Source organism: Cornus florida, unplaced genomic scaffold (assembly GCF_030987335.1).
Source record: "Cornus florida cultivar Cherokee Brave unplaced genomic scaffold, ASM3098733v1 CherokeeBrave_3.0.0_Hap2_Chr10, whole genome shotgun sequence".
In the NCBI taxonomy this organism is placed as follows: Eukaryota; Viridiplantae; Streptophyta; class Magnoliopsida; order Cornales; family Cornaceae; genus Cornus; species Cornus florida.
In genome coordinates this window covers 110,144,547-110,168,945 of record NW_026775580.1, presented here as the reverse complement: position 1 = coordinate 110,168,945, position 24,399 = coordinate 110,144,547, and the positions used below count along the sequence as shown (strand labels likewise).

The following is a 24,399-nucleotide window of genomic DNA, read 5'->3' as shown; positions in this document are numbered from 1 at the left end:
CGTTTCCCACAGACAGAGCCAAAGTGTAGGTGCAAAATATCTCTCTATTAAAATAAATAAAAAGAATAAATACAACTCACTCAGGACAAACAAATATAATACTTAGGAATAAGTGTATAATGCTCGATGCTTTTATTAGAGGTCTAGGCCTCTATTTATAAGAAACAAGGTGGTGGAATTATGGTAGGACTCGCATGGCTTGTAATCCAATTCATTCCATACATGACATTCTTTACAATTATAATCATTTCCTTTTTACAATTATTTCCATGCAGAACTTTCCTTGCACAGAACTTGCTTTCTTTGTTGATTCTTTTGTTTAGTGGGACTGGTCTATCGTTAATTAGGATTGGGCTGAATGTGGGCTGATCTAGACGATTCGGTAAATGGGCTTGGAGTTCACCCTTGGCACTCCGGGCTGCTAACGTCTGGGCTTAGTAAGTGGGACGGATGGCCTGGGTCAGCGGTCTATATGGAAGCAAGACTTTGTCTGGGCTTGTTCCGGATTGGGTTCTCCCAATTTGGGCTTGACACCAATTGGACCTTTGCTGCATCTAAGATACTTTTGTAATGTGATGATGTGGACGATTCTTACTGGAGGGGGGGATTTTTTCCCTCCACAACAGGGATATATATGAGCCAATTTATCCACCCTGCGAACCATTTCGTTATTTTATGATCTTAATTGATGCCTTAACACGGTAGTCACATGTTTGTTTGCTTTCTTCTCGTAATGTTTCATTTGCTAGACTCCTTACTCAAATTATCAAATTGCGAGCACACTTTCCCGATTATCCAATTGAGACAATCCATCTTGATAATGCCGCTGAATTTTCTTCTCAAACTTTTGATGACATTTGCATGTTGTTGGAATTAGTGTTGAACATCCTGTTGCACACACTCATACTCAAAATGGTTTGGCAGAATCTTTTATTAAAAAACTTAGTTAATTGGTCGACCTTTACTTATGCAAACAAAATTATCTGTTTCTGCTTGGGGACATGTCATAATACATGCTGCATCATTAGTTCACATACGACCAACTGCTTACCATAAATTTTCACCAATACAACTTGTGTTTGGATAACAACCAAATATCTCTCACATACGAGTTTTTGGTTGTGCCATATATGTTCTTATTGCAACACCACAACGCACTAAAATGGATCCTCAACGTAGACTTGGAATATATATTGGCTTTGATTCTCTTTCTATCAATAGATATCTTGAGCCCCTGACAGGTGATTTACCGATTGTCATTTTGATAGGGCTGTTTCCCATCATTAGGGGGATAAAAGAAAATTTTTGAAAGGCAAAATGAGATCATTTAGAATGCTTCGATAGTATCTCATTTCGATCCTCGCACAAATCAATGTAAAAAAGAAGTTCAGAGGATTATTCATTTACAAAATGTTATAAATCAATTACCTGATGCATTTACAGATACAAAGAAAGTAATAAAATCACATGTACCAGCTATAATGTTCTAGCAAAAATTGATGTCCCTGTGGGACAATCTATTAATGTTGCAGCAAATGCATCTATAATACACCTGAAACGTGGAAGACCAATTGGTGCTCCTGAAGAGGCCACAAAAAGAGTAATAGAAATTATTGATAAATCTGGAATTATGGCCCTTGATGAGGCCCAAGTGCCTAAAACTAATGAAATGATAAGCCTTAATGAGGCAAAGATAGTAAACAATGATAATGTGGCCCTTGATGAAGCAATGGTACCTGAAAATTATGATATCTCACTAAATTATGAAATAAGATGGAATAGAAATAAAATTGTTGTCGACAATATATTCTCATATTCCGTTGCTCTTGATATTGAAAATGAGGATCCGGAACCTCGAAACGTCGAAAAATGTCGACGAAGAAAGGATTGGCCAAAATAGAAAGACGCAATAAAGGTAAAGCTAAGTTCATTAGCTAAACGAAAAGTATTTGGACTAGTCGTCCAAACATTCTAGGGTGTTGAGTCTGTTGATACAAATGGGTATTTGTACGCAAACGTAATGCGAAAAATAAAATTGTGAGATACAAAGCTTGACTGGTAGCTCAAGGTTTATCACAGAGACCTGGTATTGATTATAATGAAACATACTCTCCTGTAATGGATGCAAACACTTTTATATTTATAATACATTTGGCAGTAATAAAAAGATTGCATATACATCTAATAGACGTGGTAACGACATACGTATATGGATCATTAGATAATAATATTTACATGAAGATTCCTGATGGTTTCAAAATGCCAGATACAAAACCACATAATATGTACTCAATAAAATTTTAACGATCCATGTATGGATTGAAGCAATCGGGGCGCATGTGGTACAATTGCCTCAGCGAGTACTTAATAAAGAAGTGTATGTGAATAGTCACATTTGTCTATGCATTTTTATTAACAAAACAGAATCGGGTTTTGCTATTGTTGCAGTATATGTTGATGATTTGAATCTGGTGGGAACCTCTGAAGAGCTCCTAAAGATTGCCACTTACTTAAAGAAAGAATTCGAGATGAAAGATTTCGGAAAGACAACTTTTTGTCTTGGACTGCAAATTGAACATTTATCAGAAGGAATCTGTAATACCCCTAATTTTGTAAAGGATATAATTGGAATTTAAAATTTTCTTTTTGTGCATTTTTAGTTGGTTGCGTGGCTATGTGTTTAGGTGGCTTCATGTTGTTTGTTTAAGTGTTAATTGTTTAATTGTTAATTGATTTATTTGTCTAATTGTTTAATTAAAAATTGTTTAATTGTTAATTGATTTCTTTGTCTAGTTGTTTAATTTTAATTATTTAAATTGATTTCTTTGTGTTACTTAAATTTTATGCTTATGTGGATGGTTATTAATGGATTAAATTACTTTTTTTGTTTAACTGACATTGTCTGTTTACTTGAAATTATAAGATAGGTGACTTGAATTAAATGGTTAAATTAATTGTTTCAATTAAAGTGTTTAATTTATTAAGGATTGGATTGGATGGTATGGAATTAATGGATACGGTTAATACCCATGGATGTTATACATGTATATATGGGTATATGTGTATATAGAGATTAATTTAATTATTAGTAATTATAAATAAATGAATTATATCTTTTATTCATTATATAATGGGTCATATAATTCTAGGGTTTTGTATGTGATTACGGGTTAGCCGATTTAGTGTGGTTTTATTTTATTTTTCTTTTCCGTCTCCCTTAAGAAATAAAAATTACGTTTTCCTTAAGCCTATATAAATATTACGTTAGACGTCGGCTTAGGGGTAGAAATCAACAAACCCTTATTCACAAACAGAGAGGGAATTGTGAGAAAAACAGAGAGAGTTCAGTTATTGTGGATTAAAGGACAGACCTAGGAGGAGGGAAGGGTGGGCAGAAGGAGGTTAACAGTGAACGAACGTTGTCAGAAAACTTAGGAAAACGGCGATAAGGTTTTGATTCAAAATCTCAGGCAAGTTCTATTCTGTCTCTCTCCCCTTGACCTGTGTTCTATGCATGCCTAGATGATTTCTAGAGTTTTAATCAGACATTAAATAAATCTTGTATGTTTTTAAATCAGTCTTGTATGTTTTTAAATCAAGATTAAATAGTCTATGTGCTGAAAAATTAATCCGTTTCTTCGTATCAACTGTTGTTTCATATATGTTCTAAGTTTCTGTTGATGATGTATACTGGAGTTTGGATGCCTTATAAGGAATTTTGGGACATGAATTGAACCCTAGGAATTGTATTAGATATCACAGAACTTTCTGTAACAGCGTTGAAGTGAGGAAGGCGAACCAGAAAAGGAAACGGAGGAAGCAGCTCTCTGTGAGAGAGAGAGCCAGTCCATGGATTGAGGGAGCCGGCTCCCTAGACCACAGAGCCTGCTCCCAAAGTGTGGGAGTTGGCTCCCAATGGTTTAGAGCAGGCTCTCAACTTATGAGAGCATGCTCTCATGCCAAACTTGCAACAGGACGTGGTTTAAGAGTCTGTTTTGGGTTTTTGAAGTTTCTGGGCTGTTTTGGGTGATTTGTAGGGATTCTAAACATTATATTATACTATATTAGAACCCATATTGCATAATTAAAGTCTTTATGCTAACGGATTTAACAGTAGGGAAGTTTAAAAAATCTTGCATACTGTTAACGAAATAGAAATGATTAAATTATGTATTTTTGTTTTAACAATTTAATGGACTGTAGCATGGACTCTAAACATGCTGTTAGGCTGTATTAGAACCCACATTGCATAATTAATGTCTTTATGCTCATGGATTTAATAGTAGGGAAGTTTAACCAATCTTGCATACTATTAACGGATAGACAGGATTAAATTGTTTAGTTTTGTTTTAACAATTTAATGGACTGTAGTAGATTTATAAATCTTATTTTGGATGCATAATAGGATCATTTAATTATCGGACTTGATTTTTGCTTACTCTGGATTCTAATTGCTGAGATATTAAACTTTATTCTGCAATTACATGGATTAAGGTTTTAGATTTTAATTGCTGAAATACTATACTTTATTATGCAATTACTTGGATTATTGATTTGGACTTTAATTACTAGACTATTAAACTATGTCTGTCAATTACATGGATTTATGTGTTGGATTTTAATTGCTGAATTATTATAATAAATTCTGTCAATTATATGGATGTTATGGATTGTATGCACCGGTATGGGACGGTAGCATACTAGCGATGGATTAGCTCAAAACGCTAAGTCTTACCTTCTTGGAATAAGGGAATAGATTGTAAAAATTGAATCCTACGTATATTTAAGTCAAATCAACTGAATAAGTTGAATGGCTTCATGGATTAATTGTTATTTGTAGTTAAGTCAGATCAACTGAATAAATTGAGTGACTAACTGGATTGGTAAGTTTATGTCAAATCAATGAATAATTGAATGACATACTCTGATTTTGAACGGACTTTAGATATATGAATATGGTACCACGATATGAGCTTGAGTCTCAGGATCGTTGGTTAGGGAACGTATATGCATTGGGATGTATAGTTGGGTATGATGATTGAGGTGTATCCTATTAGGTCTAGGTATTCATGCCCACTTTTGGGTGTATTTTTGCATGTTACCTTCTATTCAGATTGAGACCCCCATTGTAGTCCAGTGAGAGTCCTTTAGTGTGGATATATATATGTATGGAATAGATAGCTATTGTTGAAATATCTAGGATGTATCTGCGTATCGGGTCTCTGTTTGGATTGTAGTTAGAATAGAACTTGTTCGTGAGCCTGATCCACTATTATTTTTCAGGTATCGGATGGTTCCAGTCTTAGAGCTTGTTCATACTGAACAGAGACAGTCACTCATTCTTCCGACTGCGTAGGATTGCTGTTTATATTTAGTTTTGGATTTCCTTTTTGGTTTAGTGTATTCTCAGTTAGGTTTTGAATAAGGGTCCACTAGATGGATTTCCGAGTTGTATTTGTATTGGATGTATCAAAATAGTACTTATATATAAAAATTATTCTGAGGTTTTCATTATTGGATTATCATTTTAGTTTCTTTCAGCAAATTTTATTTATTCTTGTTTATCATAATTGTATTCTGTGTTCGTTTATTGCCATTTGTTTTGGTATCCTCGGGGGTTCGGGTGTGGGCCTGGCCAACCCGTATCTAGAAATTTGGGGGTATCACAGAATCCACATCCACTAGTTAACATATATAGAGAAGGTTCTAAAGCATTTTTATATGGATAAAGCCCATCCTTTGAGCTCACCAATGGGGGTATCACAGAATCCATATCCACCAGTTAACATATATAGAGAAGGTTTTAAAGCGTTTTTATATGGATAAAGCCCATCCTTTGAGCTCACCAATGGTTGTTCGATCACTTGATGTGAAGAAAGATCCTTTTTGACCTTTAGAAGATGATGAAGAACTCCTTAATCCTAAAGTACCATATCTTAGTGCAATTGGTGCTCTTATATATCTTGCAAATTGCACATGGCCTGATGTTGGTTTTTCAGTTAACTTATTAGCAAAATACAGTTCTACACCAACTCGTAGACATTGGAATGGAGCCAAACACATATTGCGATATTTTCGTGGAACAATTGATATAGGATTGTTTTATTCAAAAGAATCAAAATCCCAGTTAATTGGATATGCAGATGCTGGTTATCGCTCTGACCCACATCAAGCTCGATCACAAACAGGGTATGTGTTTACTTGTGGTGGCATTGCTATCCATGGTGCTCTATGAAGCAGACAATGATTGCCACTTCTTCAAATCATTCTGAGATACGTACTCCCAATTCATGAGGCAAACAGGGAATGCATTTGGTTGCAATCCATAATCAACATATTAGAACAACATGTGGCCTATCATCAATAACAGATAGCCCCATAGTATTTTACGAAGATAATGTTGCATGCATTGCATAGATGAAAGAGGGTTTTATCAAAAGTGACAAGACCGAACACATCTCACCAAAATTCTTTTACGCACATGAACGTTCATGTGATGCGACAACTTAAAGATCATTAAGGCATTGCCAACCATGTCATTCAAGAAATTGATATTCAGCAAAAACGTTCATGTGAAAATTTAGCAAACCTGTTCATTAAGGCATTGCCAACCATGACATTCAAGAAATTGGTACATAACATTGTGATGCGACAACTTAAAGATCTTTGGCATTGATGAGGGGGAGTACTTAAAAAGGTATTGACATTTACTGTACTTTTCTTTTTTTCCTTCGCTCAGGTTTTGTCCCAATGGATAGTTCTAACCCATGCAATATTACTACTTTTAGACACACAAGAATATTGTACTATTTTTCCTTCGTTCAGGTTTTGTCCCAATGAATTTTCCTGACAAGATTTTAATGAGACATGTTCTTAGTGTAGTCTTGTGGACCCCAAGGAGAAATGTTATGTATGATCATCATGTAGGGTCCACACAAGATCAAGGCATATTGCAAATTGATGTGCAATTTGCAATGCAAGTTGCATTTGTAATGATGGCCCAAAAACATAACCACAAAGGACACATATGTGATTGGTCACTGAATGTGGCAGTTTATTTATATAAAGGGTTATTGGGGCATTGTATCGTGATATGTATTGTAGCTCAACAATCAATAAAGCTTTATTTCTCTACATTGCTTTCTTTTTGCATATCTATTATATCTATAACAACAAAAGGTTATTTAAATTTTCTATTCTAGTTCCCCCCTCCCCCCAGCAAATAACACAAATTTATTTTGTCCCTTTTAGTTGTAAATTCTAAGAGTGAGCACGGATCGAATTAGGTATTAAATTTTAATTTAATTTGATCCCTACGAATTGATGAAATTTGAATCCAATCCAATCGGTTACTTTACGAGTTGGATCCGATCAAATTAAACCTTTTTCCCAATTTGAATCAAATTGGTTATACAAATTCAGCTTTTTCCAAATAGTCAAATATTATTAGTTTTTAACTCTTTTCAATGGGTAGTAATAAAACATAAGTAGGTAGAGAGAAAATATTAAATATTCTGGGAGAACGATAGTTGGGGTCATCCTAGCCATTGCATGTGGTGGGACCCAACACCTATCCATGATTCAAATGCTCTCACTCTTTTAGGGTATTTATCAAAATTTAGTAAAAGTTAAAATAACAAAAGAATAATAAAAAAGAAGAAGAAATAATGTATATAATTTTATAAATTTGAATGGATAGGATCGGTTCTTTAAGACCTCATTTCGTTAATAGATCTATGAATTATGAATCTTATTAATTTGTAATCGAACTATGAAGTTAAAAAATTAATTTAATTCGTATGAAGCAGATTGTATCGGATCGGATCGATTTTATGAATTGACGGATCAATCCCGTTCCATTGACAAGAGTGCCATTAGGGCCGATAACCTTTGGCAAAAGCCTAACTAGATGCTCCATAAGTAGTTTTTGGTAGGTTCGAAGGGGAAGGACACCTTTCAAGGCTGGCAATAAGTTTGGTATTCATTTTTTCATTGTTTCAGTAGAGTATATTCATTGTTTCAGTAGAATATAGCAGCATGAATATGATTACGTGTAGATACAAAAAATCAGCATGTGAAGTTCACCAGCCGTCCGCGTGAGAAGCAGCCCATTTAAAAAATGAGAGCCACACATATATATAATTTTATTTATCTCAAATTTTAGGCAATACATTTCGTACATCTTTCAACAATGAGAATCAAATTTAATCATTGCTTTCTACCACTTAAATCATAGTTTGTTTCATCAAATACTAATCTTGGAAGTTGATTGAAACCACTCAACCATGCACGCTTTTCTAATCGTTACTATTGTTGGAAGGTACATATAGTTATTTAACTTTTTCGTGATCAGATTGCTCAACTGTCATATTCTTATTGGGTTATATTGTCATCTTCGATCTCAAGTGGCGTTGTGTTAGGTATTCTATCTATATTAAATTAATTAATAAATTGTCTTGCGGTATGTGATACTCATTTTGTTCTAGTGTTGGACTCTCATTAAAGCCTATATGGGACGACTATATAGGGTTTTGATTCAGACCATCCATATAAGCAGTGACAGAAATTTTGTAAAGAGAGGACATCATTGAAATTTTTAATAATTTCGGTGGAGGAATTTTAAAAAATTTATAAAATTTATAAGTATATAATGCAAATAAAAAAAGGCGACGGGCCCCACTGGGCACCACACATCTCATATCAGTCTATTACAGTACTATTTATAAAAAAATGATATTCAGATAAATTTATCAAAGTAAAATAATTAAGTCCATTATAACTGGAGTAGGACCTACCATTTAGTAATGGTGGATTTGATAATTACTTACTACTACTTATCCTGGAGGCGGGACATTTACTAGCCTACGAGAAAAGATAACATGTCCTGTGGTTCGTCCACCCCATACAATTTGAAGTATGTTTTTTTTAAAACAAAAAAAGTTATTATTTTATAATTCAAAATGTTAAAAAATATGAAAGATGCTAAACATAGAATATATATATATATCTATGTATATGTAAAAGAAACACTTCATTTCAGTTTTCTATAAATATTTTCATTATGTACAATTTTCCCTTATATATTTTATAAAGAATTCTGAATTTCGGTGCGTATTACAGAATACAGACTAAACAGACAGTCAAGTGTATGTAGATTAAGTTATTGGGCTGGATGGTCCGAGTTGATTAAAGCTGAGGTCTGGGATTTTGGGCTTTGACAGTTCAACAGACCGGACCAAGCTTATTCAGAAGTGACAAACATGTGGCCCAATTATGCCTCAAGCTCCAGAAAAACCATTTCTTTGTGAAAAACTCGAGGGCTTTAAACTTCAGCTACAATTGTACAATTTATATTACATTGGGCTGCGTTTTAGCCTTAAAATTGAAACTAGTAAAATAAAATAAATTAAATTTAGTTCAAAGTTATAAAAAAATTAAACTAATTTTTTTTTTTTCAATTCTATACGGCCGAACTTAAACTTAATATTTCTCTATATCCATATTTATCAATCTATATATACTATTATTAAAGTATAAGCTATTTTCATACCATTTTATATAAATAAAAATCTACTATATATTTATTCTTTGAGAATTGTACATCTTCCTCCTAATAAAACTAAAATTTTCTTCTCTCTAAGTCCTTACATCTCTTAAATTCTATTGGTCTAATATTTATTTGTATTTTTAGATATTACTAATGTTTTCAATTTTTTTTGTATCCAATATCACCAACTAATCACATATTTACAATCTATTTTAAATTTTGATGTATATTTTAACACAAATTTGTACCATTTTATTGAGATAAAAATTTAATTTATATACTAACATTTTCAAATATTTTTTTATCCAATATCACTAGCATATTTACATTTTATTTTAAATATTTATGTATATTTTTTAAAAATAATCAATCATCTATATATAATAAACTACTATTAAAAATGTGTAAATTTTTAGTTTTATATATTATTATTATTATTACTGTATTATTTTTAACTTTCACTTGTCAAAGTAAAAGGTTGAATTTTTTGACTCATAAACAGGGTTGAAGTAGGCCCACAAAAGTAGATGGGCCATTGAGGCATCGGTAGGAAACGTAAAAGAGGACTCCACAGACGAGTCGGCGTTACGATTAGCGCGAGTATTAGAAGTTAACAGATATCAGGAAAGAGAACCCCAAGAGAAGTCTTGCCCTAGCTGGTATTAGCATAGCAATGGCTTCTCTAGATACCGACGTGACGATGGTTCCTGCAGGAGAGGGTTCGAGCGGAGCCGGACCTTCTTCCACTGTTCCAGCTTCATCGGGGTCGACGAAGAAGGCTAAGCGATTCGAGATCAAGAAGTGGAACGCCGTCGCTCTCTGGGCTTGGGGTACCAAATCCAACTAATCCCTAACCCTAGCTCCTTCAATTCATACTATCTAGATTCATACATTATATAATATATATGTATATGTTTGTGTATATTGGAAGAATCATGTGATAGTTTGCTGTTTTGATTGACTGGTGGATGCAGATATTGTCGTGGATAACTGTGCGATTTGCAGGAACCATATCATGGATCTATGTGAGTTTGATCTCTTCCGTTCGTGCTTCCTTATTTATTTTATTTTATTTATTTTAATGATTTTATTATTTGATAATATATTCTGTGTATCTTTGATTAGGCATCGAGTGCCAGGCTAACCAAGCTAGTGCCACAAGCGAGGAATGCACTGTTGCGTGGGGTATGTATTTCCTCTAAAACCTTCATTGTTGGCGTTATTGTAAAACACTCTAGGGTTTATGTTTACCTCAAAGTTCTACAATAAGCATGACACACAGGCATTAAGTTTGATTGTTATTATACAAAACTTGTATTGGGAAAATAAAATTATTTAATATAATTAGTGCTTATGCATCCCAGGTAGCAGTAGAGCACACATCAAAGCAAATACTGGGAGCATATTAGAGTAGAACTTAATGGTCGTGTAGATAAAGATTGTTGAGTGTGTGATATGGTCATGGATTTAGGACTAACAAATTGTGTTAGGTCTATTCCTGCTACTATGGCTAGATTTAAATCGATGAAATGTAACTTCTTCAAAATTAGGATAATAAGAGGGGATGTGATGAAAATTAAGGTTCGCGAGTTACAAATAAAAGAACAATTTTGTTACATAGGCTCTAGTAGTACTATTATCACATATTTATAACATGAGTATGATTTAAAGTGGGTGTTGAGCTGGATGTTTAGTAAGGTGAGAACGTATTTTGTTGAAGGAAATGCTATGTTTCAAGGCTTTCTTAAAAAAAATTCAGCAAAGAGATAATGAAGCACATTTTTTCTTTTTCTTTTTTTAATTAATAAAAAAAATTGGGTGGGAGCTGATTCCATCACTTGTATCCTTTGTGGACAGTAGAAGAAGTAGCATCACTATTGATTGAGGGCTGAAGCCAGTTTCATATAATGCCCTCTTCTTTTCCTTTCTTTTCTCCTTACACGCAAATAATAATAATAATAATAACTATAATACAAAAGAAGTGATTTTCATTGTGACAAAATACAAAAAGTGAACATACTTCTGGGAAAAAAATGGCTTTTAAATTGTAGGGACATCCATTTTAAATATCACAAAAGGTAACATATTTCCATTTTGACTAATGCATATGGTTCTATAAAAAGATGAATGTAGAAAAGGATTTATGCAGCTGGATGAAATGGATGGGCTTTGGTATATCGAGCTTACCATTATCACTAATGTTTATGAAGATTTGAAGTGGTTGCACTGACAATGTTTAGGAAAATTGTTGAAGATAAAATAAGAGAAATTTGACTTATAAAAAAAAAAAAGAGAGAGAGAGAGAAATTTGACAAGGTGTTTTCTATTTTTTATTTATGTAGTAGTGAGAGCCAATAACTGCAATAGTGAGGAAGAGCAGCATTGTTTAAACTGATGGTAATGCTAGGAAAAGGAGGAGCAACATCAACATGGGTTGAGATAGGAGACAAAGATATGTTGGTGTGGTTTAATTGAAGCTATGTTCTTGGCTAAAGTATAATGACGAAAGAGGATCCATGTAGTCAATCTCGAATAGTTGGGACAAAGACTTTGTTGAGTTGAGTATGAAATATGCAAATTGATTTCCTCTTCTCCCTTCTGATTTTGTTCTGGTTCTGTGGCTATTTTCTTGTAGTAGGACAAAGACTGTTGAGTTGAGCATGAACTGATTACCCCCCTCTCTCCCCCTTCTGAATTTGTTCTGGTTCTGTGTCTATTGGGGCTATTTGCTTGTATTAGTTTGGTGTTTTCGTGCTAATATTTTAAAAAATTTTAACCGTCTGTATTTTGATTAGGCTTGGCTTGTGGTTAAGTCCTTGTTAATACTTAATTTTGCTGGATCAATTATTTAGAATTTTAGATTATTTAAACCCATTGCATGTAGTTGAAATTTTAGTGTGTAACACTCTGATTTCAACACTGTAATCTTTTACTACAATAATTGACACAACCCACACCTATATATTTTTAGTTTTTCTAAGTCAGTTTATGGGGCTATCTAGTTTAACCTTGTTGATGCCAATTTTTTCGTCCTTTTTTAAAAATAGTGTTTAAATCGCAAATCCAATGGAGGTCTTTAGATTATACCTTTTAAGGCCTTCTTAGAAAGGGATTATTTTAATTATGGGGTGAACTTATCCATAAAAAATTATTCAAGGGGGTGAAATGGTGGATAACCAAGCTAACGTAAGCTTTATGAAGGTGCTTTTTTTTTTTTTTTTTTTTTTGTTATGGGCATGGATTTAGTGACTCATGAATGATGATTTTTACAGCAGCAATTTTTAGTATTATTATTTTTTGATCTGCAGCATTACAAGCAATTGTTAACCTAACTTTTCTGGAGGCAAAAATTTTTGGTATTTGGAATAGTTTGTGGCTGAGTTATTTTGCTCCTACTGGATTTATTATGTTATGGCAGTATTTGTTTTTGGGATTATTTAATAAATGACAAATTATATATGCTATATTACAAAAGTAACCGTATTAAAAAAGAATGAGTGTATAAAGCCACTTTAACACAATATAGTACAAAAACAACTACTTTACACTAGTAATTTCGTATTTGACAAAGACTTATACATTTGAGTCCAAATTACCCTCACATTTTGCAGAATGACTTACAAACCATTCATGAACAATCACCACAAACCACAACCCACCACCCACCCAACATCAACTTCACCTCCATCCCCACCGTACATCTCTCTCTATACTCGCTTCCTCTCTATATATAATCAAAATTAAATTCTGACGAGAAGGATTTCCGACTACACTGATGTAGCCAGAAAACACAGAGAATGACCAACAAAGCAAACCCTAGAAATATACTACTTTCTAATTTCCCCAATTATCACAAAAGAATAGCAAATAAAATTGTGTTTTTTCAATAGATGATCATTGGTTGTCGACGTCTTTATTCTTCTTGGGTTAGCGATAGTTCTCCTCTAGGTGCTTGGCCATGACAAGGGCTGTTTTGGCGAGTTTCTTGATGGTGGGCACGTTGTATTTAGGGCAACATAGACCCCACAGATTGTGCCCATCATGAATAAGAAATTGTTCCTGATTGTACTCATTTCTTCGATTGGACTTTCTAATCGGCAATTCTTGGGCCAATGATCGAATTGGTTTGGGTTTTTGGTTTTGTGCAGCAGATTCGAGTGGATTGATGCGATGAATCAGATGGTTAGTGAGTCTACTTTATACACACAAAGCAATCCACCCACCCACCCAACCACAACCACAAAATTTCACCCCCACAACCACAACCACTACCAAAAACGGAGCAGAAATCAAGTGTATAAAAAACGGAGCAGAAATCAGCTGACCAAAAATGGGTCAGCTGGCTATGGCTGTGTCGTGGGCCCGTGGCAGATATTGGATCTCTTGCACAAAGCAGGTGCAGTGGTGGCGGTTCACGGTTCACCGGAGAAAAATCGTGGGGGTGGATGGTGGTGGTGATATTTATATACATATATGTGTGTGTGTGTATTTATATGCATGTATACAGAGAGAGAGAAGGGGGGGGGGGGGGGGGGGGGGGTTAGAGAGAGAGAGGAGATGGATGGAAATTTTAGAAGTAGTGAGGGCAATTTGGACCAAAAGAGTACTTTTACTTTTTTGGTAATTGCTTCTGTTTATTCGCTCTTTCACCCATATACTATTTGAATACGGTTGTATTGTAATCACTAATATAGCAAATATAAATTGTTATTTATTAAATTTTCTTTTTTTTCCCTACTTTGCCTTTTGAGGGGGAACTCTCTCTCTCTCTCTCTCTGTGGTTGGGTGGAGTGTAGTGGTGAATCGAGAGGGGGAGTGTGAAAGGATTAGTTGGGTGAAGGAATGGTATATGGAAATGAATTTGTCTGAATTTATTATTAGCCCTTGCTTGCTCCATCCTGATAGTTACTATTGTCAAGCTGTAGATCTTCAAATTTGTCCAGCGCAATTATCTATCTAACAAGTGAACTATATGTGAGCTGGTTAATAAGCTGGCATTTGTATGATCCAGTTGGCGGATTGATATTTTCGTAGTCATGAATTGTTCTAAATCATCTATATTTAGTGAAGCCAGAATGTGTTGTGTTTTTCTTAGGCTATCAAGTTGGCCAATGAAGAATATTCAAAATTTGATCTGATGCATGGACCAAAACTGATGAAGCTTTCGTAATATATCTGGATGTGCAAATTCTTTTCGGTAATATTTCATAGCGACGAAGCCCTTTTATTTTTCTCAAGTGCTTGATTTTTTGGACATCTTAAGCCAGTGTAAACCTCCCAGGGTGCCTAGAGGTTTAATGGAGTGAATTCTGCCTTGGTGTTTTAAATTGCTCATATGTTGAGGTTCAATGTATAATGACTTAGAACCATGATCCATACATAAATAAAATATTGGATGTAATAAATTTGTCTCAACTATAAGTTGTTTACAAATGATAATTGTCATTTATTCAATTTTTGAATGTTTTTCCCCTAATATGGGGGGATTAATATGCAAACAACATACTTAATGGTTAATTTGGTGATGTTTCCTGAAAATTGAACTTTCATTTAAAAGTTAAAACTTTTTCAATATCTCCAATGTAGAAGATATATTTCTTTTTCTCAGACTACATTGAATTTAATTGCCATTATACTCAGTATTTTTTTGTTTTTTCGTGGCATTGATGTTACAGTCCAATTCTTTGTTTAATTTAATGGCTGGCTGCACTGCATATCATTTTTGTCCTAACAAGGTCAGGTTCCTGTCGAAATAGGGAAAAGACGGATCATGTTCATAGAGGAATGGTTGGTTTGAAGGACCATTGGACTTCTGTGGAACTTCAGTTCCATAGCTGAGCCTTCTTAAGAATTATTTTTGGATCAGTATTTCATGAATCTTTGACTTTTTTGAAATTTGATTCTCTCTCTTCCAATACTGAATAAGATTGGTGATTGTTATCCCTTCTTAGCGTATATTTCCTCTTTGGCTTAAACAAAATCGGATTCAATTCCTGTAGGTGTTTGCAACCATGCATTCCACTTCCACTGCATCAGCCGCTGGCTCAAGACTCGTCAAGTGTGTCCATTGGGTATGTTATCTGCCCTCTGCTATTTGATATCATGCCAATTATTACTTACATTGCATGGTGATGTATTTTTCTCATTTCATTTGTGATTGTCTTGTCTGTGCAGATAACAGTGAGTGGGAGTTTCAGAAGTATGGTCACTAGAACTTTTGTGCAGTTGAATGGTTGGACCCTCTCTTTGTGCTGTGGCAATGCTTTGAAGTGGCAAATTTGAATCATTGTCTTCAAATTTCCTTTAATTTTTGCTGATGCAAATATTATCCTTGAATATTTGAATACAATTTGGGTGTGTAACAAGGATTCAACTTTGGACTTGCACCGAGTGCAATATGTGAAGCATCATGATCTTTTGTTAGGATTACATTCATTGCCTCAAATGCTCTTTTTTTCAGGCGCCTTGATTGTTAAAAGTAGGTTCTTCACAGGCGTCCTTAATGCCGCCTAGTTTAATCAAAGTAACTCTTAGAATCTTTTAGAAATGTATCTTATATGCAATTTTTCTCTGTCGACGGAACATGAATTTTGGGACAGGCAGAAGCGGAAAGAACTTTTGGATGGGGAAGAGTAATTCTATGGTTTTAGGAAAGAAACTTAGATCTATCATGGGTGTGATGTATGAATATCCTAGAGGGGTGATATGCGACTTGACTTCTTTTTTTAAAACGCTCTCTTTTTCTTTTATGAAATGTCAGCCCGGTTGCCTGTCATTCCATAACGAATGTTTAATTTTTTGGACAACGTCCTCTCTTGGTAACTCTCTGAATCTGCCAAACTGATATGCTTATCATTTTAGAACCCATCAACATGACATTGTAACAGGTTTAAATTAGTTTCATTGTTGAGATTGAGCGTTGTGTTTGTTTCTCTTATAATACATCCAAATGCTGTGTAAAAATATGCACATGAATTTTTTATTTTTTTTAGTACAAAATATACACCTGAATTTATTTAGCAGAACAGATTTTTGTCCCAAACCGTGGGACTGGTCATTTTATTAGGTTGGGATTCAAAATGTAGAAGTGAAGCCAACCAACCTTAATGGGTTTGAAGGAATCTTTGGGAATACCCTTTAGGAGTAACTGTGGCTTCCTAGAACTGTTGTCCCATGTGCAATAATACATTCAATACCCTACTTTTTTTGTATTTGTAGGACAGGGAGGATTGGCCTCAAGTCCAAATCAACCTAGTGGCTACTGCACTCTTTACTCCTTATTTCTTTATTTATTTTTTTCTAAAAATTGATGGTTTAGGGATTCTTGCTCACATATATATATTCGGGGCAAGTGACGATTGGATTCGAAAATTGTTTTGGGGGTGTTCCAACTATTGCTCAATTGAAATTTCACCCCTGAACTTGTAAATGGGTTAAAAGAAAAAAGAAAGAACAATTTGTGGAGTAGTTCTTTAAAAACGGGTTATAAAAAACCCATAAACTTCGTCGCCTGAGAGATTCGAACTCTCGCGGGGAAACCCCATGTACTTAGCAGGCACACGCCTTAACCACTCGGCCAAAGCGACGGTTGTGTTGCTATATTTATCTACTTTAGTAGTATGTTATTTTTTTTAATTTTTACCTTGGGCCAAAAAATATCACCCACACTTCCATTTTGCCCCCAAGTGAACTTGAACTTAGTAGTAGTATGTTAACTAATTTTTTCTCAACTTAACATGATTTTCTTTTCATAAGGCTAAAATTTTTTTATTTGGATTTTTCAACCTTATCTTGTATGGTGAATCTGGAATGATGTTAACGTAAATATAATAATAATCCCAGTGATAAATATATCACCTTGCATCATGAACATGCTTCTTAATTTGCTGACTTCACATGATGATGCCACTGTAACCAACAAACATTTACCACTGATCTCAAGTACTGACATGCATGCTTGAACTCATTAGCTTGACTTGTGTCCCTATTCTATTCCAACAATAATTGTTGTTTTCTTGCTTTTTTATCTCATGGATTAGAATAGAATAACAATCTATGTCTTGTGCCTCAAATTCTAAGCAAGCGTTGTCTCTGATTTATTGCCTAAAAACAAAAAGAAAGTCTATTTATCTATCGGATATATATATATATATATATATATATATATATAATGCTGATTCATCATGTATAGTTCATAGGAACAAATAATGCCCTCACCATATGGCACTGGCTTTACTAAAACAGGACAAATATTTGCGAAATAAATGGTAAGAAATCATCTATCAGTAGGAGACAGCTTCAATTATCAATGGTTTTGTTGGGTTATAACTTATAAAGAAAGAAAACATGTACTCCGTATATGCTCATCTCTTCTCCCCATGTGCACTAGTACTGTAGTTCACTTGCAAACAAGTGGATGCAGCTTTCTCATTCTTGGCACATCCTCCTAAGCTCTCTGTTCATGTCCTTTCAGTTTCATTCACCCTTACCCTACCTCCCTCCTGATGCACTATATTCAATTTTTATATGCAAACAATTTTTTTGGAAGTCATCCCCGGACGTAATTAGTGTTTTACTCCATTTCTGTAAGAGACGTGGGTCTCATAAATTAATTAAATAATTACAATGTAACTAGTTAAAAATCAATCACAAAGAGCTCGCACTCCTCTAATTGAAATGATTTTACAATTTAAAGACCTCAAAATTTATGCCCCATCTGCAAGATATTTGAGAGAGAGAGCTATAATTTTCAACCAATCACAATAGGACATCTAATATATAAATAAATAATCACAATAGGTGTTGTGATTAGTTAACATCAATCACAATGATTTTCGCACCCTAGCACTCCTCTAATTGAAATGATTTTATTATTTAATGAACTCAAAATTTATGCTCTATTTTTAAGTAGGTTTAGCCATTCCAATCAACATCCCCTTCAATACACCTATGTATTCTGGAGTGTACAAGGAGGGTGAGATCAACATCCAAGTAGTGGGTGTGACCTCAGCCCTTGCACCATGGATTGATCCTCTCCTAATGAATGTCGAAGATAAAGGTCACTAAATAGGATTTTAACTCCCGCCATTAATCAACCTCACAACCACTCTAAGCTCATTGGACTGCACCATATATATCATCAATCTTATCATACATACTTATACTATATATATATATATATATAGCCAGCCCATAAGGATGGGGTAGGTAGAATAGAATCCACTGAAACCAGAAAAGTGAGAGAAAAGAAAAGGTTGGGATTGAATAGGACTACATTATATAACTTTGGGAAGCTAATAATCCTGTAATTTGAGTGTGTGTAGGGTCATAAAATGAATTTAAAAGTAAAGGCATTACTGCAAGTGAGTGAACCACCTTCATTGCTTGTCCACCACTAATGGAGCCTCCGTAAGCGATCACAAGTTACGAACATGGAGAATGGAATACAGATTTAGTGCACAAATAGGTAGAGAGAGATGGGCCACTAATTCAATTATTAATTTTCATCGCATAGACTTTTGAACTTGCTTTCTCATTGTGCCCTTTTCTTTTTATAATTGCCTGGCTAGTCTAATAGTTGATGATGTAATCTCCAGCTTTAGATTTTATTTTTTATTTTTCAAGTTACACAACCAACAATAGTTGTCTCTGCACTTCACATTATCCAGAAATAACTTTGACGCAACTTAATAATAGAATGATAAGTGTCTATTTAAATTTTAAGTATAAAACGTCTTACAAAGTTGAAAGATCAATAATTGGAGTGATTAATTTTTCATCAATCATTGTGATTTTTATTTTTATTTTACAATTGTTGTTATTAGTTGAAAACGGAAAAACAGTCACAACACAGAGAGTGTTAAAATTTTAGTTTTGTAACTTTTGTTAATATATTGGAAATTTCAAAAACAACACATGTAATTGTGTCACTTTTTTTCACCTATTATAAGTTATAGTTGGGCGAAAACCAATCACAGCAGCGAGTATTCAAGATATCTTGAATGTTAAAAATTTTAGTTTTGCAACTTTTGTCAATAACACATGAAATTTGAAACTTTTAATATTTCATTTTAGAAGGTGAGTATATACCTTATCTCTAATTTCAATTCAAATTAAAAGCCAGGTACTTCGCTCGATTCAAAAGTTTTAGATGCTAGGTAAAATTAATACTCACTTTATTTATATCCCATTCATCTTCTCCATCTGGATGAGATGTGAGACAAATCTCTCTTATAATATTCTTTTCCAGCCGAACCCGTAACCAATACCCAATCCATTTAATAAATATTTAATTTCTTATTGAAATTTGTATTTTTTTTTATCTCAATTGCTTAAACTCGCAACGCCCTTACTGCAGCCTACTTATCTCTCACTTAAATCCTTCAAACCGAATAATTGGTGTGACACTGTATGAATTCAACTCTGATACTAAAGGTAAGCAGTTGAATTTCGCGATTTGACCTAAAAAAAAATTTATTTGTAACAACACTATGATACAAACAGCAGGAAAAGTATTATGGTGGAACCAAACAGCAAGGAAAAAGTGTGATGATTAGGTAAGCGTGCGGTACTTCCAAGTGATGAGAGCGAGAGATTGTAGGCTGGAATAGCGCCACCATTTGCGGTTATAAATGGTGGGCCCAGGCTACAGTGACTATACTACAAGACACAAACTGTTGGAAACTCCACGCGCCGCCACTATATAAAAACTGACTGCCAAAGGGACTATTATAATACACGCGCGGCCGCCGCATCGGAATAAGGTAGAACCTGCATGGAAGGCACTTGTACTTCGGAAAATACGGCTACTTTTACAGGTGATGACGAAGTTGCGTTTGGATTTCATCATTCAGTTTCAGTCAAAAATAGTGACTCCATACTTCGTCATTTCAAAAAATTTAGCCGTTACATATATCGATAACTTCCAACTTTTTCAGCAAAAAGAAAGCTGCGAGCCCCACGCGCTTCTTGCATTTTCAAAAAAGCTAACTTCCTTGTTGGCTGTTGCATCATAAGTCTATGCCTTTTGATTTCGAAATATTTACCGGTAATGCCACCACCTGACATGGACGCTCACGAATTTGCCGATACATGACGAATTCCCTCCAACAATTTCTCAGGTGCAGAAAATGACGCGTTTTGGGTGTGTGCGTGTGTGTGGGGTGGGGTGGGGGGTTTTGTAATTTTAAGAGAGGTAATATTAAAATTTTATAAATGTATAAATCAACAATAAATAATTAAATAAATAAAACCACTATTAAATGCACACTACTCGAGAACACTACAGTATAATATTTATTTAAATTGAATTATGTATGAAATCAAATATAATAATTAATTATTTAAATAATGACGTCACATTTTTTATTATTCAATAAAGGTTTAGAGATGCATGGAGAAAAATGTCTTTAAAAAAATTCAACTAGAATAATAATCCAAGTACATGTTGAACGCGTTTTTGTCTTTTTATTTATGAGCAATTATTTTTAAGAGATATTCACACACTAACGTTATTCTTTTGTAAATTTTCTTTTATAATCGAAATCTCATGGGAATTTGAAGTCGGTCACTTACTTTTAAAGTGTCAATTAAGTACAATCCTTGAAAAACAATGAGGGGTAAAGTAAAGTAACATTCCATGAGGTTTGTCAAAAGGACACCCAAAAAAATGTTTATCAATTTTGGGACAATGACATCCCATCAAATTTGATATAGCTACCAAAGACACCCCAATATTAATAAATTGACATTTTTACCTTTAACTTTTATATTGACTAATTTAAATGCTGAAATGACATTTCTACTCATAACTATATCTTTCCTTCTACCCATAACCATACTGATAATAAATTGAATTATATATGAAATCAAATATAATAATTAATTATTTAAATAATGACGTCACATATTTTTTATTATTCAATAAAGGTTTAGAGATGCATGGAGAAAAATGTCTTTAAAAAAATTCAACTAGAATAATAATCCAAGTACATGGTGAACGCGTTTTTGTGTTTTTATTTACGAGCAATTATTTTTAAAAGATATTCACACACTCACATTATTCTTTTGTAAATTTTCTTTTATAATCGAAATCTCATGGGAATTTGAAGTCGGTCACTTACTTTTAAAGTGTCAATTAAGTACAATCCTTGAAAAACAATGAGGGGTAAAGTAAAGTAACATTCCATGAGGTTTGCCAAAAGGACACCCAGAAAAAAGTTTGCCTATTTTGGGATAATGACACCCCTTCAAGTTTGATATAGCTACCAAAAACACCTCAATGGTAATAAATTGACATTTTTACCTTTGACTTTTATATTGACCAATTTAAATGCTGAAATGACATTTCTACTCATAACTATATCTTTCTTCTACCTATAACCATACTGTCACACACATATATATATACACACCCACCCACACACACACATATATATGTATATATACAAATACATATATACACAAACAAGGCGGCGGCGACGGCGATGACAACGGCGAGCCGCCTCTCCTTCACCGTCGACAAATCTAGATCCATAGCCCGCCTTCGATTCCATCAACCTATAGAACCCCATGGTCATTGATGAGATAAATGCGGCAATAGTTCAACCGTGACGAGCTGGTTCGCGGCAAATAGAGCGGAACAGCGGTGGACGAGCGGTGGTGACAAGGATGGTTCGCGGCGCAGCACCGGCTGGCAAAGAGAACTCGGCCGATGGAGACGGACTGGTTAGGCCGTGGATGAATCGGTGGCAGCTCAGATGAGGGTGACGGTAGAGAGATTCGGCTTTGATGATGTCGGTTGTGATGGAGGCGGCGGCGAGCTCGGTGATGTGTAAGGCTGAAGACGGTGATATGATGGTTCGGTCGTGGATAATGGCGACGACGAGCTTGCCTTTGGTTGATGGTGGCCGGCGAGTAAGGACAGCCAAAAAAAAAAAAAATTCCAGCTGTAATGGCTCGACTGTTCTGTAAGGGGTTGCTTTTTTCTATTGGTTTGGCTTTGTAATTAATTGGGGGTGATGATTGGTGGTGAGGGGAGAAAATAAATTGCCGGGTGGTTGTTGGGTGGAGATGGTGGTGGTGGTTTGGGGGTGGGGATGATGGTGATTGTGGATTTTGGTGTGGTAGTGGAGTCATTGTAGGGTTGTTGGTTTTAGGATTGGGTGCTGAAGATAATTTGGTCATTTAAGTATTTTGATATTTTATAATTAAAATTAATAAAATAGTGAAGGGTAAAATGGACTTTTTACATGTTTTAAGGCTATGTTTGGATGGCAAATTTCACAAGGGGGTGTGATTGTCCCAAAATAAGTAAACTTTCATCTGATTGTCCTTTTAACAAACCTCAGGAGGGTCTCTGTATTTTACCCAACAATGAATTATACTTATAGTTCATTTTTACTTTATCTATCTACTTTAAGCACGGTAATAAAAAGTAATTAAAAATTATTTAATATAAAATAATAGAAAAAGAAAATTCATTTGGCCCACCATATTCTTTCTATATATATTAATTTCCAAAATTTTCATTAATAAGTGTGTAAATTAATTGTCAAATTTGAAGAGTCAAACAAATTAAATGCAATATTTTCATAATTACTCTTCTAACTTGTATTTTATATTATAAAATTTAAAGAACAACTTAATAATTTGAAAATGAACAATACATTAATTGGCAAAAATGATGATGGTTGTTAGCTATAACTATAAGTATCAAGTTTTAGTTGAGTTGTGCGTACACACATGTTTTAACCTCGTTATCATATTATCTTAAATTAGGAGTGGCAAAAGTTGACACGACTCGCCAATATGACTCGAACACGACACAAATTAAATAGGTTTAGGTTGACCTTAAATGGGTTCGGGTCATAAACGGTTTGACACGATTAACCCATTTAGTTAATTGTGTCGTGTTTGGGTTAAGGGGTTCAACCCGTGTAACCCATTTATACACGTTTAACTATATATGTCGTAATTAAATTTATGTTTAAGTTCTAAAATTACTATATAAACTTGTGTCTTATAATTTAATCTTTTGTAAACTATAAACTATTTAGTAATTTGGTTGATTAAAACTTATATTTTTTTTAGTATTTATTATTTTATTGAGTATTATTAATAATTTATATAATATAATTTTTTTATTTTTATTTTTATTTTTATTTTTTGTAAATAGGTCATTAAACGGGTTACACGTGTAACCCGTTTAATAAACAGGTTGTGCTAGTGTTTAGAGTTCTTGACACGATTATTAAACGGGTCGTGTTCGGGTTGAACTGTTTAGTATAATACCCTTAAGTTGACATGATACGATTACGACCCGCGAACACAAATTGTCACTCCTATCTTAAACAAATTAAATTCGCTCTCTTCAATATTTTTAAGGTAAATTGAGAAAAAAACTCGTAATGTTTTAATTTTGGGCAAATAACATTCTTATCATTTATTTTGAGTATATAACTCAATTAAATTTGAAAAAATGAGCAAAAGTGGCTTATGTTGTGTATATAAGTGAGCAAAAAAAGGCTTGAAGTTACTGTTAAGATATAAAATTCCGAAAACACCCTTATCTCTTCCAATAATGCCCTTATAAGGGCAAAGTAAGAAAAACACCTTTATTGTTTATATTTTGGGCAAATAACACCCCTATCTTTTATTTTGAGCATATAAGTCGTTAAATTTGAAAAAATGTGACAAAAAAAGGCTTAATGTCATTTGTTTGTTACGAATTTATTCATGTGCATTGCAAATGACATTTTGAAGATATAATAAATACACACTTGTTACATTTAATTAGTTTTTATTCAATTGTAGAGAGATACTTTAGTCTTTTCAGCATTTAGGTCCTTGTT

At 34.0% G+C, this 24,399-nt stretch overlaps 1 protein-coding gene and 1 non-coding gene across 2 annotated transcripts; one reads left to right on the top strand and one right to left on the bottom strand.

Moving 5' to 3' along the window:
* Positions 1 to 10,085: 10,085 nt before the first annotated feature.
* Positions 10,086 to 15,976, top strand: LOC132277041 (RING-box protein 1a-like). The gene is made up of 5 exons (XM_059778747.1): positions 10,086 to 10,377; positions 10,522 to 10,572; positions 10,673 to 10,732; positions 15,547 to 15,618; positions 15,722 to 15,976. The coding sequence occupies exons 1-5, from the start codon at positions 10,221 to 10,223 to the stop codon at positions 15,757 to 15,759; spliced, it is 378 nt and encodes a 125-aa protein (XP_059634730.1). The 5' UTR covers positions 10,086 to 10,220; the 3' UTR covers positions 15,760 to 15,976.
* Positions 15,977 to 17,051: 1,075 nt separating this feature from the next.
* On the bottom strand, positions 17,052 to 17,133 carry TRNAS-GCU (transfer RNA serine (anticodon GCU)). The gene has a single exon. It is a non-coding gene; the product is annotated as a tRNA-Ser (tRNA).
* Positions 17,134 to 24,399: the final 7,266 nt, after the last annotated feature.

Coding starts and splice junctions, on each gene's coding strand:
- LOC132277041 (XM_059778747.1), top strand. CDS start 10,221: ATGGCTTCTCTAGATACCGACGTGACGATGGTTCCTGCAGGAGAGGGT. Junction 10,378..10,521: donor CGTCGCTCTCTGGGCTTGGG/GTACCAAATCCA, acceptor TGGTGGATGCAG/ATATTGTCGTGGATAACTGT. Junction 15,619..15,721: donor TCGTCAAGTGTGTCCATTGG/GTATGTTATCTG, acceptor TTGTCTGTGCAG/ATAACAGTGAGTGGGAGTTT.